The following is a 15,751-nucleotide window of genomic DNA, read 5'->3' as shown; positions in this document are numbered from 1 at the left end:
TACAACAGCTACAAAGTAGCAGTCAAATATTGATGGGAGCAATGAACAGAAATAATCATACAGACTTCAGTCATCTCAAACTAAATGAAAGATCACAGAATCATGTCCTCAAACTTCCAGACAGCTCTGAAAGCAATGAAAAAGAACATAATAGCTAAGGAGCATACATAGTATTATGTGCAAGGACCCCTGTTCTAGCCCTATCCCCACCTGACATTTGACAAGCTGCGATGCAGGTCTGCAGGTGTCTTTTTCCCTGTCTCCCTCCCCTCTCAATTTCTCTAACCTATCCAATAAAAAGAAAAAAAAAAAGGAAAAAAATGACACCATCTATATATACTGTTTGTGTATTTGGGACTTTACTTACCAGTTTTCATTTGCATGCTTGGATCCTTGTGTTCAAAGTAAAGATTTTTTTAAGTATTTATTTCCTTTTTGTTGCTCTTGTTTTATTGTTGTTATCGATGGTCATTGTTGGATAGCACAGAGAAATGGAGAGAGATGGGGAAAACCTGATTCACAGCCTGTGAAGGGACTCCCCTGCAGGTGGCGAGCCGGGGACTCAAACAAAGTAAAGATTTTTAAAACCAAGATAATGGTGAATGTGAAGATTAAGTGAGAGAATGTGACATTTTTAGCAGCATGCCGGGACCTTTCACTGTGCTCGGTAAGTTGGAAGAGATCTAATTTCTGGTACCACCATTCATCTGAGGTCTCTGAGCAAATTATTACTATTTTATAAACACCACTAGTGTTATGAAGGAGGCTCAGTGCCTGCATAACAAATCACTACTCCTGGTGACTTTCTTTCCTCCTTTCTTTGATAAGACAGAAAGTGGGTGGGTTGAGGGAGTTTGGGAGGTAGTAGACAAAGAGGGAGAGACATACACCTGCAGCCCTGCTTCACCACTTGTGAAGCATGCCCACTGCAGATGAGAAAGAGTTGAATAATAATCTATCAAAGAAACCACAGAAAAACACATAAAACTGGGTTCCCATGTACTATACTCCAATTTGTAGACAGATGTAAAATGCAAGAACATTAATGACAAGCACAAATACTCAGAAAATATGAATATGTACTTTCTTTTTTTAAAATATATATATATATTTTAACAGCACTGCTCAGCTCTGGTTTAATGGTAGTGCAGGGGATTGAACCTGGGACTTTGGAGCCTCAGGCATGAGAGTCTCTTTGCATAACCATTATGCTATCTACCCCCTGAATATGTACTTTCAAATGTGAATACTGTTTTTGTTTGTTTTACCAGAGCATTGATCAGCTCTAGCTTATGGTGGTGCAGGGGATTGAACCTGGGGCTTTAGAGTCTCAGGCATGAGATCTACCCCCACCCTGAATATTGGCTTTAACTCATGTAAATTAATATATGAAACATGAAACATAGACTACTAAGTCTGTTTTTAAAAAGAACTGTTTATTTACTGAACCTGGGGCAGGTTAGATATAGCCAATTTTAAATTTACATATTTTAATTCAATTTTGAAGTGTTACACACACACACAAATTGGCATACAACAGTTATCCTAAGGTAAAACAATCACCTTCAACTGTTGCAAGTATTTTCACCTAAGGTTGAAAAATTGTCCTGAACATGAAAACCTGTAACAAATTTAAATTAATTATATAAAACTGTTACTTGTATTTTTCCCCTTGCAAAGATAAAAAAAAAAAAGTGTTATCAGTCACAACATAATCCTGGATCAGTTCCACATCAAAACCAGATGCTCCATTAATTTTAAACCCATCATCAAAGACCGAGAAAAGTCATCTTATATAAAACAAAATCCATATATGCCCCCCCAAAAAAAAAGAAAGACACAAGAAAAACAAAAAACCCCTAGTACTGACAACATTGACCAGTACCCTAACTGAACAGTGGCCAAAATGCCACTGATCAAAAATAAAATAGTGGCTGTACATCACTGCAATTACATCCAAGAGGCTTTAACCCTTTGGCATCAAAACCCAGATTTTTCCAATTGCATAAATGGATACTTCCTACATGACAAGAGTGATAAAATGATGTTTCAGCATAGAGTTATCATTCGCTAAAACACCCAGAAAATTGGTGTTAATAGAAACTTCTCACAAGGTTAGATAGGAAAAAAAAAAAAAGAAGTTATTAGTTAAGTGGACGTGACTGGGTCCTAAGGGTCAACAGAAAAATTTAGGAGGGAAATGAATTGGTTATCTTAACGAAAGCAGAAATAAAAGAGATAAAAGTACAAAAGTACCAACCCCGGTAGGAAACTCCATTAGGCTGGATAGAAACTGCTGAGATTCAGGTGTTGTTTCTCAGGACTTAACAAAATGTATCTTTTAAGGATCTGAGCTACAAGATAAAGAATTTAAAGAATGCAGCCATCTTGGTAAAGTACTGTCCTGAACAAACTATATTTTATTAGGAAAATAAAGGGAAAAGAAAATACAAGGACTATATGCTTATATTTCATTTACAGTGCTGACATTCTGGAAGGACCTGTATAATGGAGGCAAAATTTAAATAAGAAATTACGCCAATTCTATGTCAATACCCACTATAAACTTTTCACCTTTTCCTATAAATGTATTTCCCCCAGTTATCTATTAATCACAAACAACATAAGCTATGAATGTACACTTCAAAAAATTAAAAGATAGGAACTAATTGACATTATTATGACCAAGATGTTTGGTAAACAATGAATTATGAATTTAGGATCCTGAAGAAAAGGCTTTTTAAACAACCCTCCGGACTTCAAAAAATCTCTTCAGGTAGTAGATCTGTCCCAATGTCATGGCAACTAGAACAAGAGCTTCAAAGAAGGACCAGAGAACCACTCTGCTATTTGTGTTGTCATTAACTGTGAGGGGAAAAAAAAAAAAAAAACTTAATAAACAACCAGAGAAAAAAATAAACTCACAAAAGCATATGCCCCACAAAGTGTTCGCTAGTCTACAACAGCACCCCATTCACAATATTCTTTTGTGTTATAGCAATACAATTCCACTCAATGTACTTAAAAGCAAAGAAATTCAGATTTAAATGGGACCTTAAAGATTCATGCAAGAACTAGCAAGAGTGTATTAGTTATGCAAAAAAGACTTCCATGCCTGAGGTTCTGTGTTCCCATGTTCATTCCCCAGCACCACCATAAACCAGAGTTGAGTAGTGCTCTAGTAAAAAGAAAAAACAAAAACAAGTCAAAAAAAACTTAAAAAGGCGTACAGTCATATCCACTCTGCTTAAGTATGGGGAACAGAGAATGACCTGCCCAAGGTCACACTTTTTTTGGGAGTAAGAGTCACAGAGAAAACAAATAACAGAGTATTACTTTGACACATGCAATGCTGGGGATTGAACCCAGGACCTCAGGCCTGAGAGTCCAACACCTTATCTACTGTGCCAAATCTCATACTCAAGGTCACATTCTAGGGCTGAAAAGCCAATCCAATCTTTTCTCTCGACTCTGCAATTCTTTTTGGTGAACCAGAAAACTGATTTTTAAAACATGATGATTATTTCCTGATTACAGTTACCAAAATATACTACTCATACCAAGTTAAAATGTGTGAAAGTGTCATTTTAACATTTATTTAATCAATACTCGTTTAGCATCTAAAACAGATAGGAGAAATTTCTCAGCTTCAGACCAATACAGGGGACAGTTAATATCAAACTTGAACTTGTTTCATGATTTATCACACTCTCATGCTAGATACTTGGTCCTATTAACTTATTTTGCTAAGTTTATGTCATATTCTTATTTCAAGTTTCTCAATAGGTTTTACAGAATTAGTTTTTTTGAACTGATAGTTTCTGATTCTGCAAATGGTCAATATCAAAAATAATTACAGTGGCCTGAACTCTTATCCATGAAGTCCTCAGTTCAATTCCCAGTATCACTTATGCCAAAGTGATACTCTGATTCTCTCTCATTAACCTCCCTTTAAAAAAATTACAAATTTTTACTGATTAAAAATATATACTTTATTTATTGACATAGGAGAGGACCAAAGCATCGCTCTAGCACATTCAATATTAAGGATCAAATTCAGGACTTAGGCTTCCAAGTCCAATGCATTAGCCACACAGCTCATCTCTAGTTGCAAAACCATTGTGATTAGTAATATAGTTAACAACTGGCTGAGTAAGTGTCTGCCAGGTTTTTGGATACAAGTACAAACACACACACACATATATATACATATATAGAGAGAGACAGATAGATATAGACATATATTTCACCAGAATTTTAACAGCTACTTAGAAATGAAAGTATTGTATTTCCAAAAGGGTAACTTACAGTCACTCAATTTTTTTCATTGATAAAACAACAAGGTCCCCCAACACTGAGATTTTTAATGCTGATTCCAAGACATGAAGCTCACTTCTGCTGAAAATTTAGTAGCCAATTTCTAGCCTAACAGGAAATGATTCGCAATTTACTATGTCTAACAGGGATATGGCTAGTAAGTTTCTCAAGATACTTTAAAAAAAAAAAAAATCTGCATGACTTGGTGGCATAGTAAAGTATTGGACTCTCAAGAATGAGGTCAAGAGTTCAATGACTGGCATCGTTTGTGCTAGAATAATGCTGATCCTCTCTCCCACTCCCTCTCTCATTAATAAATATTTTTAAGAAATTGTTGCTCCTAAAGCTGGGGACACAGCATAATGGTTATGCAAGACTCTCATGTCTAAAGCTTCTCGGTCCCACGCCCAAACCCCAGCACCACCCTGTCTCTCCTCATCTTCCTTCCTGTATCTCTCTCATTAAAATAAAATAAATAATACTGAAAAGGATATTGTTCCCTTCACATACAGAAAGATACATATTTTCATGCTTAAAATGAACATGGAGCTGGGCAGTGGCACACTTGGTCTGCAGGTGTCTTTCTCTGTCCCTCTCTATCTCCCCATCCCCTCTGTTTCTCTGTCCTATTAAATAGAAAAGAAGAAAGGAAGGAGGAGTCGGGCAGTAGCGCAACAGGTTAAGCGCACGTGGCGCAAAGCACAAGGACCGGTTTAAACATCCCGGTTTGAGCCCCCGGCTCCCCACCCGCAGGGGAGTCGCTTCACAAGTGGTGAAGCAGGTCTGCAGGTGTCTGTCTTTCCCTCCCCCTCTCTGTCTTCCCCTCCTCTCTCCATTTCTCTCTGTCCTACCCAACAAGGACAACATCAATAATAATAATAACTACAACAATAATAAGAACAACAAGAGCAACAAAAGGGAATAAACAGATATTAGAAAAAGAAGAAAGGAAGAAAAGGAGGGAGGGAGGGAGGGAGGAAGGAAATGTCCCCAAGGAGCGGCGGATTCATAGTGCCAGCAGCAAGCCCCAGCAGCAGCCTTGTGGCAATATTAAAAAAGAATACATGGATACATAACAACATAAAAACACGAAGTGGTCACCTAAGGCGTGTTTATATAAAGCATTGCACTCCATGCCTATTGGAATATCAGTCTAATCTAGCAAAGTATCATCACAGAATTGCACTAAGGGGGGAAAAGTCTCCTTATGTTCACTTCTGAGATCTGTAGGAAGATCTATTTAAAAAACACTGTGGGAAATATTTGTTTTACAAAACTGAATTGCAAGTCTAAAGATCTATTTTGTGAAATAAATGCAGGAATATCTTTGCTCAAATTAAAGAGGAGTGATTAAGATTAAATGTCCCTACAGTCTGTAGGGTGATTGTTTTCTCTGACTGCTGTGTTCCAAGAATCTCTTGTGCTTTTAAGCCATCCAATCTGAGTTGCTAAAAAAAGCAAACCAGGGGTGGAGCACCTGGTTGAGTACTCACTTACACTATGTGCAAGGCCCGGGTTCAAACCTCTGCTCCCCACCTGCATGGGGGTAAAGCAGGTCTGCAGGTGTTTATCTCTCCCCATCTGCCACTCACCTCTCAATTTCTCTCTGTCCTGATTGGGGGGGGGAGAAGTGGAAGAAGGAGGAGGAGGAGGAGGAGAAAAAGAAAGGGATGGGGGGGAAGAGTCCACTAGCTGTGGTGGATTTGTTGTGCAGGCACCAAGTTCCAGTGATGATCTTGGTGGAAATATAAATAAATAAATAAATAAATAAATAAATAAATAAATAAATAAATAAATAAAATAAGCAAATCAGAGCAGCCTTGGGAAGTTATATAGTGGCCAGGGTGCTGGAATTGCAAGCACAAGACCCTGAGTTTGATACCTAGGACCACGTATGCCAGAGTGGTGCTCTGGTTCTCTATTACTGATAAATAAATCTCCAAAAATACAAAGCCCAGCATGTCATAAAAGCTCTAACCTCTCAAACTTTTTCCAGTACCATTTCCATCCCACAATGGGCTGATCCCCACAGGAAGAAAAGTAACTCATAGGTTTCCATGCCAGATAAGAAACAGAAGGTGAAGATTCAAGAGAGGCATAAATAGGAGAGGAATGAGGGTAGAATAGATGGGGAAATCAAAAATATAGCTGCAGGACTGAGGAGATAGCATCATTAGTAGCACAACAGACTTTCACTCCTGAAGCACTAAAGGTCCCAGGTTCAATTCCTGGCACTACAAAAATCAAGAGCTAAACAATGCTCTGGTGAAAGGAAGGAAGGAAGGAAGGAAGGAAGGAAGGAAGGAAGGAAGGAAGGAAGGGAGGGAGGGAGGGAAGGAGGAAGGAAGGAGGAAGGAAGGAAGGAAGGAAGGAAGGAAGGAAGGAAGGAAGGAAGGAAGGAGGAAGGAAGGGGTCCGGGAGGTGGCACAGAGGATAAAGCATTGGACTCTCAAACATGAAGTCCCTCCCAAGTTCAATACTTGGCAACACATGTACCACCAGAGTGATGTCTGGTTCTTTCTCTTTCTCCTCCTATCCTTCTAATAAATAAATAAATAAATGGAAGAAAGAAAGAATGAAAAAGGAAGTAAAGAGGGAAGGGGAGGGAGGGAAGGAGGGGGAAAAGGAAGAAAAGGAAAGGAAGGTAGAGAAGGGGAGGAAGAGAGAAAGGAAGGCAGGCAGGAAGGAAGGGAGGGAGATAAAGAAATTAATAGAAAGGGGGGATGAAGGGAGGGAGGGAAAAGAAAACTGCTGCAAAGTGAGAGCATCAACTTACTGGCTCTGTGTATCCTCTCGCGAACTTCCATGTACTCCTGCTCATGTTTTACAGCTGTCATTGCCACTGCTAGCTCGTTAATCATTTCTTCTAGCTTGTTCTGGTGAGCTGCAAAAGAATTTGAAAACAAGATTAGCACATATTTGGCAAGCTCTCTGTAAAGTAGTAAAAACAATCCTCAGAGAAGCCATACAAAAGCAACTATTTCTAGAAATGATTCAGAAAGCTGGGAATTTGCTCACCCAGTACAGCACACACCTTGCCATGTTTGAAGCCGAGTTCAAGGCATGTGACCACACAGACCACCACTGCGCAGGGGGTATCCCGAGGGGAGTCACTCCACCATTCCTGGTCCCAGACTTGATCCCCAGAACAACATATGCCACAGTAATGTTCTGGTTCTCTCTCTCTCTCTCTCAGTAATAAATAAAATAAGGGGTCGGGAGGTAGTGCAGCAGGTTAAGTGCATATGGCGTGAAGCTCAAGAACCAGCGTGAGGATCCCCATTCGAGCCTGGGGGGGGGGTCGCTTCACAAGTGGTGAAGCAGGTCTGCAGGTGTCTGTCTTTCTCTCCCCGTCTCTCCTCCCCTCTCAATTTCTCTCCGTCCTATCCAACAACATCAATGGCAATGCAACAATAACAAGAATGACAACAAGGGCAACAAAATGGGAAAAAATGGCTTCCAGGAGCAGTGGATTCCTAGTGCAGGCACCGAGCCCCAACAATAACCCAGATGGCAAAAAAAGGGAAAAATAATAAGTAAAATATTTAAAGTAAAACCAAAATCTACTCTTAAGAGTCATGTGGGGAGTCGGGTTGTAGCACAGCGGGTTAAGCGCATGTGGCACAAAGCACAAGGACCAACATAAAGATCCCGGTTTGAGCCCCCGACTCCCCCCCTGCAGGGGAGTCCCGTCTTAAATGGTGAAGCAGGTCTGCAGGTGTCTATCTTTCTCTCCCCGTGTGTTCCCCTCCTTTCTCCATTTCTCTCTGTCCTATCCAACAACAACGACATCAGTAACAACAACAACAAAAAAATAAAGACACGGAAGTTGGGTGGTAGTGCAGTGGGTTAAGCACATGTGGCACAAAGCGCACGGACCGGTTTAAGGATCCTGGTTTGAGTCCAAGGCTCCCCACCTTCAGGGAGTCCCTTCACAAGCGGTGAAGCAGGTCTGCAGGTGTCTACCTTTCTCTCCTCCTCTGTCTTCCTCTCCTCTCTCCATTTCTCTCTGTCCTATCCAACAACGACGACAACAAGAATAACTACAACAATAAAACAACAAGGGCAACAAAAGGGAATAAACAAATAAATAAATATTTTTTTAAAAAGTCAAGTGAAGCAGTTCAGGAGATGGATCAGTAGCTAGAGTGTTGGACACTCAAGCATGAGGTCTGGAGTTCCGTCCACAGTACCGCATGTACCAGAGTGATGTGTTAGTGTTCTCTCTCTCTCTCTCTCACCTCTCCCATGTTAATGAATAAAAACATCTTTAAAAAAAAAAAAAAAGAGGAAACATTAAATCATATAAAGAAAACCAGGGGCAAGGGAGATTAACATTAATGATCATGTGAAAAGACTCCAGCGCCCGAGGGGCCAAAATCCCAGGGTCAATCCCCCGCACCACCATAAGCCAGAGCTGACCAGTGCTCTGGTTAAAAAAGAAAAGAAAACCAGGGATTCCAGGGCCTGTAAGGTGGTACAGTAGATAAAATCTTAAGACTCTCAAGCATGAGAGCCAGGAGTTCAGTCTCTGACATCCATCGTGTGCCACAGTGCTGCTTTGATTCTCTCCCTGCTCTCTATCAACAAATAAGCACGTTTTTTAAAGGGGGATGATGGGATTCTCTGAGGCCTGGGAGGTGCAACAGTGGATAAAAGTTGGACTCACAAGCATGAGGTCCTGAGTTTGATCCCTGACCATCAGATATACCAGAATGATGCTCTGGTGGTTTTTGTCTGCCCCCCACCTCTCTCTCTCATTAATAAATCTTTACACAATAGGGGGCCGAGTGGTGGCGCACATGGTAAAGCACACATAGTATGAGGCGTAAGGATCGTGGTTTGAGTCCTCACTCCCCACCTGCAGGGGATCACTTCATAAGTGGTAAAGCAGGTCTGCAGGTCTCTCTATTTCTCCCTCTCTGTCTTCCCCATCTCAATTTCTTTCTGTCCTATGGTGGTGGTGGTGGGGGGGGAAGGCTGCCAGAAGCTATGGATTTGTAATGCAAGCACTGAGCCCCAGCAACTGGAGGTAAAAATAAATCAATAAATCTTTCAACAGTAAGGCCAGCTATTCCAGAAAGACAGTTCAACAGTGGTGCACAGGACTTACATACATGAGGCTCCAGGTTTGTTACCTGGAATTACACATGTCAAAGCTGAGCACTATCCCGGTATTTATCTCACACAAAAATAAAAATGAATCTTTAAAACCAGGTATTCTTTAGCAAAAAAACGAATACAACGTGAATAAACAGTTCAGAAGAGTGTCTCAGGAGTTCATTACGACAGTGAACAAGTACACAGGAAATTACGCCACAGAGAAGACTGCAATGATGAGTCTCTTCATCAATGCCCAAAATCAGGCCGCAACTAAAAATTCCTAATGGCCACAAATAATTCCAAGTCTCATAAGAAATGCCAAGGGCCCCTTCACATTGCAGTTAGTTGGGCCAGACTGTGAAGTCTCCCTAGCTTCACTTTAGAGAACCATGTACACGGTGAACCTTTAGGGCAGGGTTTCTCAGGAGTGGCACAACTGACACACCGCAACAAAGAACAGGTAACTCTTTGTTAAGGAAGGGTATCCCACAGTAGGAGAAACTCCAGCCTTGGGGGGGGGGGGGATCCTGTCAAGTATTAAAGAAGTCCCAGTGACTTGTGAGAGATGTGGAGGAAGTCACCCACACTTGAGAACCGCTGCTTCAGAGGAAAGCCTGAATTGGCACCTGTTATTTGTTGATATTAGCAAGGAAAAAGGCAGAATTTTAAGTACTGTGTTTTAAAAAGTATTTATGACTGGGAACCAGCAGATAGCTCACACATACTTCACCATGCATGAGAACCCAGGTTTAAGCCCCCAGTCACACGGAAGCATCACGCGTGACAACAGGGGATGTCTTATCAGCAGTGGAGCAGTGCTGTGGCACGCATCTCTCTCGCCCCCTCTCCCTCGCAAAAATGAAGTCCGCTGGGAGTGGTGGAATCGTGCAAGCATGAACACCAGCAAAAACCCAGGCCAAGGAGACAGAGTGAATAGAAGACAAGACAGATAAACTGGTTCAAGGTTCCAGGTGTCATCAGGATGCCGGCCAGACTTCCCTGGATTGAAGACCCCACCACTATGTCCTGGAGCTCAGCTTCCCCAGAGACACACCCTACTAGGGAAAGAGCGAGGCAGACTGGGAGTATGGACCGACCAGTCAACGCCCATGTTCAGCAGGGAAGCAATTACAGAAGCCAGACCTTCTACCTTCTGCAACCCTCAATGACCCTGGGTCCATGCTCCCAGAGGGATAGACAATGGGAAAGCTATCGGGGGAGGGGGTGGGATATGGAGATTGGGTGGTGGGAATTGTGTGGAGTTGTACCCCTCCTACCCTATGGTTTTGTTAATTAATCCTTTCTTAAATTAAAAAAAAAATTAAAAAAAAAAAAAAGATAAACTGGTTCAATATTCACACTTAACACACTTATTCTGTTCAGGAGGCGCTAATTTCCAAAATATTAACAAAGTCCTTCAAAACTATTCAAAAAATTCTTGAAAATCAGTCTAGTCCTAGACTGAATTTGGTAAGTGAAAAGTAAGCATATGAGTTACTACGTAATAGTTCCCTAATTCTATAGGTTGCAGGGCTAGAGAAGTGGCTTAGGAGTAGAGAACATGCCTCCCATGTGTGAGGTCCTGGATTTAATCAATTTTGTTTCCCTATGGGCCAGGAGATAGCTCACCCAGTAGAGTGCACACTTTGTCATGTTCAAGGACCCAGGTCAGAGTTCACAGAAAAACATGGGAGCACCATGCGTGACACCAACTACAAGTCCTATGAACAGTGAAATGGTGCTAAGAAGCCTCTCCTCTTTTTCCTACTGGAATTAAAAGGGGGAAAAGTTCACCGCAAGCAGTGGAATCATACAGGCACCAAGTCCTAGTGGCAAAAAAAAAAAATTCAAAACCTAACAGTGGTAGGATACACGGCTCAACAGCTACGAGTGGAGGGAGGGCTTGCATGCGTTAGGCTATAGGTTCAATCCCTGGCACTGTATATGCTCAAGCGGCATTCTGGTATTCCTTTCACATTAAATAGCTCAGAACTTGCATGCCGGAGAGGTTAGGGGTCTATGTTCATTCCCAAACACTATGCCAGAGCTGAGCACAGCTCTGCTCTGCTCACTCTCTCAGCTTAAATTCTTCCTTTCCTCTACAAACTACTCAGTATCTAGGACACGTGTTACTATGTCAACAATGTGAAATGCCTTGGACCTGGCAGTTTTCAAAAAATCATGATGGGGGGGACCCCAGTTAACTAGTTCCTGATAAGCAGTTTATCCAGGGGGGAAAAATCAGGTTCACTGATGGTCAGATGAATACAGTTTAACCTAACTGCAACATATGGTTGATGTTTTTTCTCACCATTATCTACAAACAACTATTATTATATTTCATATCCGAGGTAGAAGACTTAGTAACATCATAACAAACCCACTTCCTACAAAGTCAATAGCACATTTACTACTACTGGACTGTCGGAAAAGTCATGAAGTGGTTTTTTTTTAATTTTTATTTATTTATTTGATAGAGACAGAGAAGTTGAGAGGAGAGGGGGTGGGAGAGACAGAGACACCTGCAGCCCTGCTTCACCACTCGTGAAGTTTTCCCCCTGCATGGGGGAAGTGGTTTTTTTTTTTTAAGATTTTATTTATTAATTAATGAGAAGGGGGGGAGAGAGAGAGAGAGAGAGAGAGAATGAACCAGACATCACCCTGGCACATGTGCTGCCAGGGACCAAACTCAGGACCTCAAGCTTGAGAGTCTAGTGCCCTAGCCACTGCGCCACCTCTCGGACTACTATTTGGTTTTCTATGTGAAATTACATCACAACTTTTCCAACAACCCAACAGCTTTAAGGTTTCTTGTTTGTTGTTGTTGTCTAGTTCTGACTCTTTCTACTCATTACTCACGTAAAAGAGACAAAGCTTAAAAGAAAACAAAGCGTAAAAGAAACAAAGCACGACAACTATTTGAATGTGCCTCCAGTGCTATTAATTTTAAATCACCTAGCCTGTATATCCTGCCAACCAAATAAAACCACCAAAAAAAATTCACTCTCAAATTCTAATTAGTTGTACAATTTTTTAAGTAAGAGGAGGAAAAAAAACTCATGCTAGCAAACAGGTTAGAAAGACAGAAAGCTGAAATTAAGACAGGAGCAAACAAAAATAGGCAAAAGTCAATCCACATACCATCCCAGGTATCTCCAACACCTAGAGAAGTGTGAGATATAAACACACACAAAACAACAAAACAGTTTAGCTCAACTGGTCATATATGCAAATGATCAATGAAGATGCATAAGCCAAGATTAACAAATTAACAGAACCTGAGTCGAATATAGTCCACATTTAATAGAGCACTAAGTGACTAAGGAGGACCATGGAGACTGCTTGAAGGTTATACAAAAAGACTTTCAAGCCTGAAGCTCTGAGGTCCCAGGTTCAATCCCCAACACCAGCATAAGCCAGAGCTGAGCAGTGTTCTGGTGGAAAGGGTAAAAGAAAAAACTAAGAGTGGTCCAGGAGGTGGCACAGTGATAAAGCTTTGGACTCTCAAGCATGAGGTCCTGAGTTCAATCCCCCACAGCTCGTGTGCCAGAGTGATGTCTGGTTCTTTCTCATTAATAAATAATAAATAAACTTTAAAAAAAAAACTTAAAAAACAGCTATGAGGGCGATTACAAAGAACTGAAACAGAACTTCCAGAAACTTGCTAATTAGATTTAGATGAATAAAAAGTAATCAGACAGATAAAAATAAGCAATATAATATTCATGTTGTAATGTGACATAAATCTTCCGAATGCTCATCTCACCTTCTGTTTCCATGTCCTGTCCTTTCGGAGCCTCCCCAATATCAATGGTGAACATCACTATTTTGGGGGTCATAGTGGACATCCTATTGCTAAAACAAAACTTATATGTTCCATCCATGTGAGCAGCAAATGTGTATTTCCCACTGGACTCCCGGTCTCCTTTATAAATTCCTTTATTATCAGGCCCTGTAATCTGGAGGCAGGAGAGAAACACATGACATCAGCAGAGACTTAAAACATGACACAGAATTCAGAAGTGACATCAAGTCACTAAATGTACTTTCACCTCCTAAAGCAAACAGAATCTACAGCTTATACATCGTCTCCAAGTGGCATGAGAACTTCAGCAAACATGTAAAGACTTAGCTGGTAATGTAAGAAAGAAAAAAAAAAAACCCGAGAATTTTAATCAAACTACAGTTCATTTTCCTGACTATCCGAGTTATCCAAGGTGACAGCCTAAGGACTAGACTGGAAATTAAAGAGGCCCATATTTTCATTCTACTTGGCTATCAATAAACTGCTAGGTCTTGGCCAAGTCTGTTGTTATAAACCACAGTCACCTGAAAAACTTGGGAGACAGGAATAGTAACCTCTAAGACTTTAACTAATTTTAATAAGCCAACCATTCCACTATCTCATTTTTGGATTCAACTGTTTTTGTATAATCTGTGCCCAACTCTTTTGAAGTTCGCCGTTAAATGGGAACTTCTTAATCCCAATCAGTCATACTGACAAAAGATCTTGTATGTTAAAACTACATCTGGCTCCTTAAAAGTGTTGCAATGCTCAAGGACCCAGGTTTTGAGCCCCCAGTCCCCACCTGCAGAGGGAAAGCTTTGCAAGTGGTAAAGCAGCGCTACAGGTGTCTGTCTCTTTCCCTCTGTCTTCCGCTTCCGCTTCCGCTCAATTTCTGACTGTCTCTATCCATAATCAAAAAAAAAAAAGTGGAAGGGAAAAAAAGCGGGGGGGGGGGGGGTAGGGGTATAGCATAATGGTTATGCAAAGAGACTTTCATGCCTGAGGCTCTCAAGTCCCAGGTTCAATCGCCCCACACCGCTATAAGCCAGAGCTGAGCAGTGCTCTGGTTAAAAAAAAAAAAAAAAAAAAGCGGGCAATTCTTTTAGTCTGACACAGACGAAAAACTAAGGATCGCTGGTTTCTAAAAATTCCCCTTTACTCCAGATACTGAGCTGCAATCACTTCTAAAACGCATGACCCAATCCACCCCTCTCCTAGCCAGAGACACAAGACAGCTGGAGATCTGCCTAGGAAATACGTAAAGCACTTGGGTGTCTCTGAAAAACGGGGTGTGGGGGGGGCGCCACACAAACACGAAGCCTCAAAAGCTCTCCATGTACTTTCTAAAAAGTTTCCCAGTCGTGTCCCGATGTCGTTCGGGGACACCGAGAGCAATGCGCTTGCCGTCGGGGTCGAGTCCTGCCACCAGCCGACCGCGAGCCGGCGGCGCCTCCAGCCCGGGGTCAACACGCGGCGGCGGCGGCAAGCCGGGCGGGAGCCTCCAAGGGGAACCCGCCGCTCGGGCCGAGAACCCGAAGGGGCTGAGCGGCCGCTCCGCACCCCCAGGCGGCCCGGAGCCCGGAAAGCGAGCCGGTCGCGGGGGGGAACTGGCCGTTAGGGGGATGCCGGGGCGGACGGGCCCCTCCCAGGACTCCAGGCCCCGGTCCCCCCTCTCCCGCTCCCCCGCATCGGCCCGGGCACCGCCGGCACCCCGGAATCCGGGCGACCCCGCCTCGGTCGCGGGCATCGCGCCCGCACCTCCACGTCGATGTCCAGGAAGCCGCCCTCGGCCACTTCGAAAATGAGGCCCATCTTGGTGCCCGAGGTGACCCGCTCAAAGAAGCACTCCTCGGCGTGCGCGTCGATGCTGACGAAGTAGCCCGAAGCCGTGGCCAGGAGAGCGGCCAGGAGCACCAACAGCTCAGCGAGCGTCACCATGGTGGGGCTGGGGCCCAAGACAGGACCGGGACTGCGGCCTCCAGTGCCGCCACCTCCGCTGCCACCACCTCTAGCGCCTCTGCCGCCGCGCTCAGCTCCGCCTCTTCCGGCTGCGCCACCCGCGGGGGCTGATGCGGGGGCCGCGGATTGGCCAGCGCCCGCAGCTGCCACGTAACGATGCACGGCGGCCGCAGAGGTACATGGCCGCTCCACCTGCCCGAGCCCCTACGGTGGCTCTTAAGGACCAAAATATTCTCGTCCTCATACCCCCCCCCACACACACACGCGCACACACACACACGCGCGCACACACACACACGCGCGCACACACACACATACACTCTGAATGCCACACACACACACACACTGAATGCCACACACACACACACACAGAATGCCACACACAGAATGCCACACACACACACACACACACACACACACTGAAATGCATTAATTTTGCGTGGATCATTAATGAAAACGACAGTGCCCTAAGACCTTCCATTCCGGTGCAATTTCTTAGGCTTGTCCATAGACGTGGGGAAAGACCTGGAGGCAACAGTAAGAAGGTGGTATAGGCGATGGGGGCTGAGGCCGAGACGTTATATG

At 43.1% G+C, this 15,751-nt stretch overlaps 1 protein-coding gene across 3 annotated transcripts; it reads right to left on the bottom strand.

Moving 5' to 3' along the window:
- Positions 1–1,415: 1,415 nt before the first annotated feature.
- TMED2 (transmembrane p24 trafficking protein 2) lies at positions 1,416–15,244 on the bottom strand. Of its 3 annotated transcripts, XM_060193223.1 has the most exons (5): positions 14,966–15,242; positions 13,187–13,379; positions 7,094–7,201; positions 3,116–3,178; positions 2,730–2,865 (listed from the first exon to the last, which is right to left on the bottom strand). In XM_060193223.1, the coding sequence occupies exons 1-4, from the start codon at positions 15,143–15,145 to the stop codon at positions 3,138–3,140; spliced, it is 522 nt and encodes a 173-aa protein (XP_060049206.1). In that variant the 5' UTR covers positions 15,146–15,242; the 3' UTR covers positions 2,730–2,865; positions 3,116–3,137. The 3 variants fall into 3 exon arrangements, with proteins under 3 accessions (XP_007539841.1, XP_060049206.1, XP_060049207.1); XM_007539779.3 differs by lacking the exon at positions 3,116–3,178 and having other exon boundaries at positions 1,416–2,865; positions 14,966–15,241; XM_060193224.1 differs by lacking the exons at positions 2,730–2,865; positions 3,116–3,178; positions 7,094–7,201 and adding an exon at positions 12,419–12,582 and having other exon boundaries at positions 14,966–15,244.
- Between the last annotated feature and the right edge of the window lie 507 nt (positions 15,245–15,751).

The sequence above is a fragment of the Erinaceus europaeus genome, chromosome 6 (genome assembly GCF_950295315.1).
Source record: "Erinaceus europaeus chromosome 6, mEriEur2.1, whole genome shotgun sequence".
NCBI classification, from domain to species: Eukaryota; Metazoa; Chordata; class Mammalia; order Eulipotyphla; family Erinaceidae; genus Erinaceus; species Erinaceus europaeus.
Note: the sequence above shows the minus strand (reverse complement) of the source record. Positions and strands in the feature narration are given on the sequence as shown.

Excerpts from the sequence above, each read along its gene's own strand:
- TMED2 (XM_007539779.3), bottom strand. The coding sequence starts at position 15,145 with ATGGTGACGCTCGCTGAGCTGTTGGTGCTCCTGGCCGCTCTCCTGGCC. Across the intron at positions 13,380-14,965 it reads TCCTGGACATCGACGTGGAG|ATTACAGGGCCTGATAATAA; the intron begins GTGCGGGCGCGA and ends TCCTGCCTCCAG. Across the intron at positions 7,202-13,186 it reads ACAGGACATGGAAACAGAAG|CTCACCAGAACAAGCTAGAA; the intron begins GTGAGATGAGCA and ends ATTCTTTTGCAG.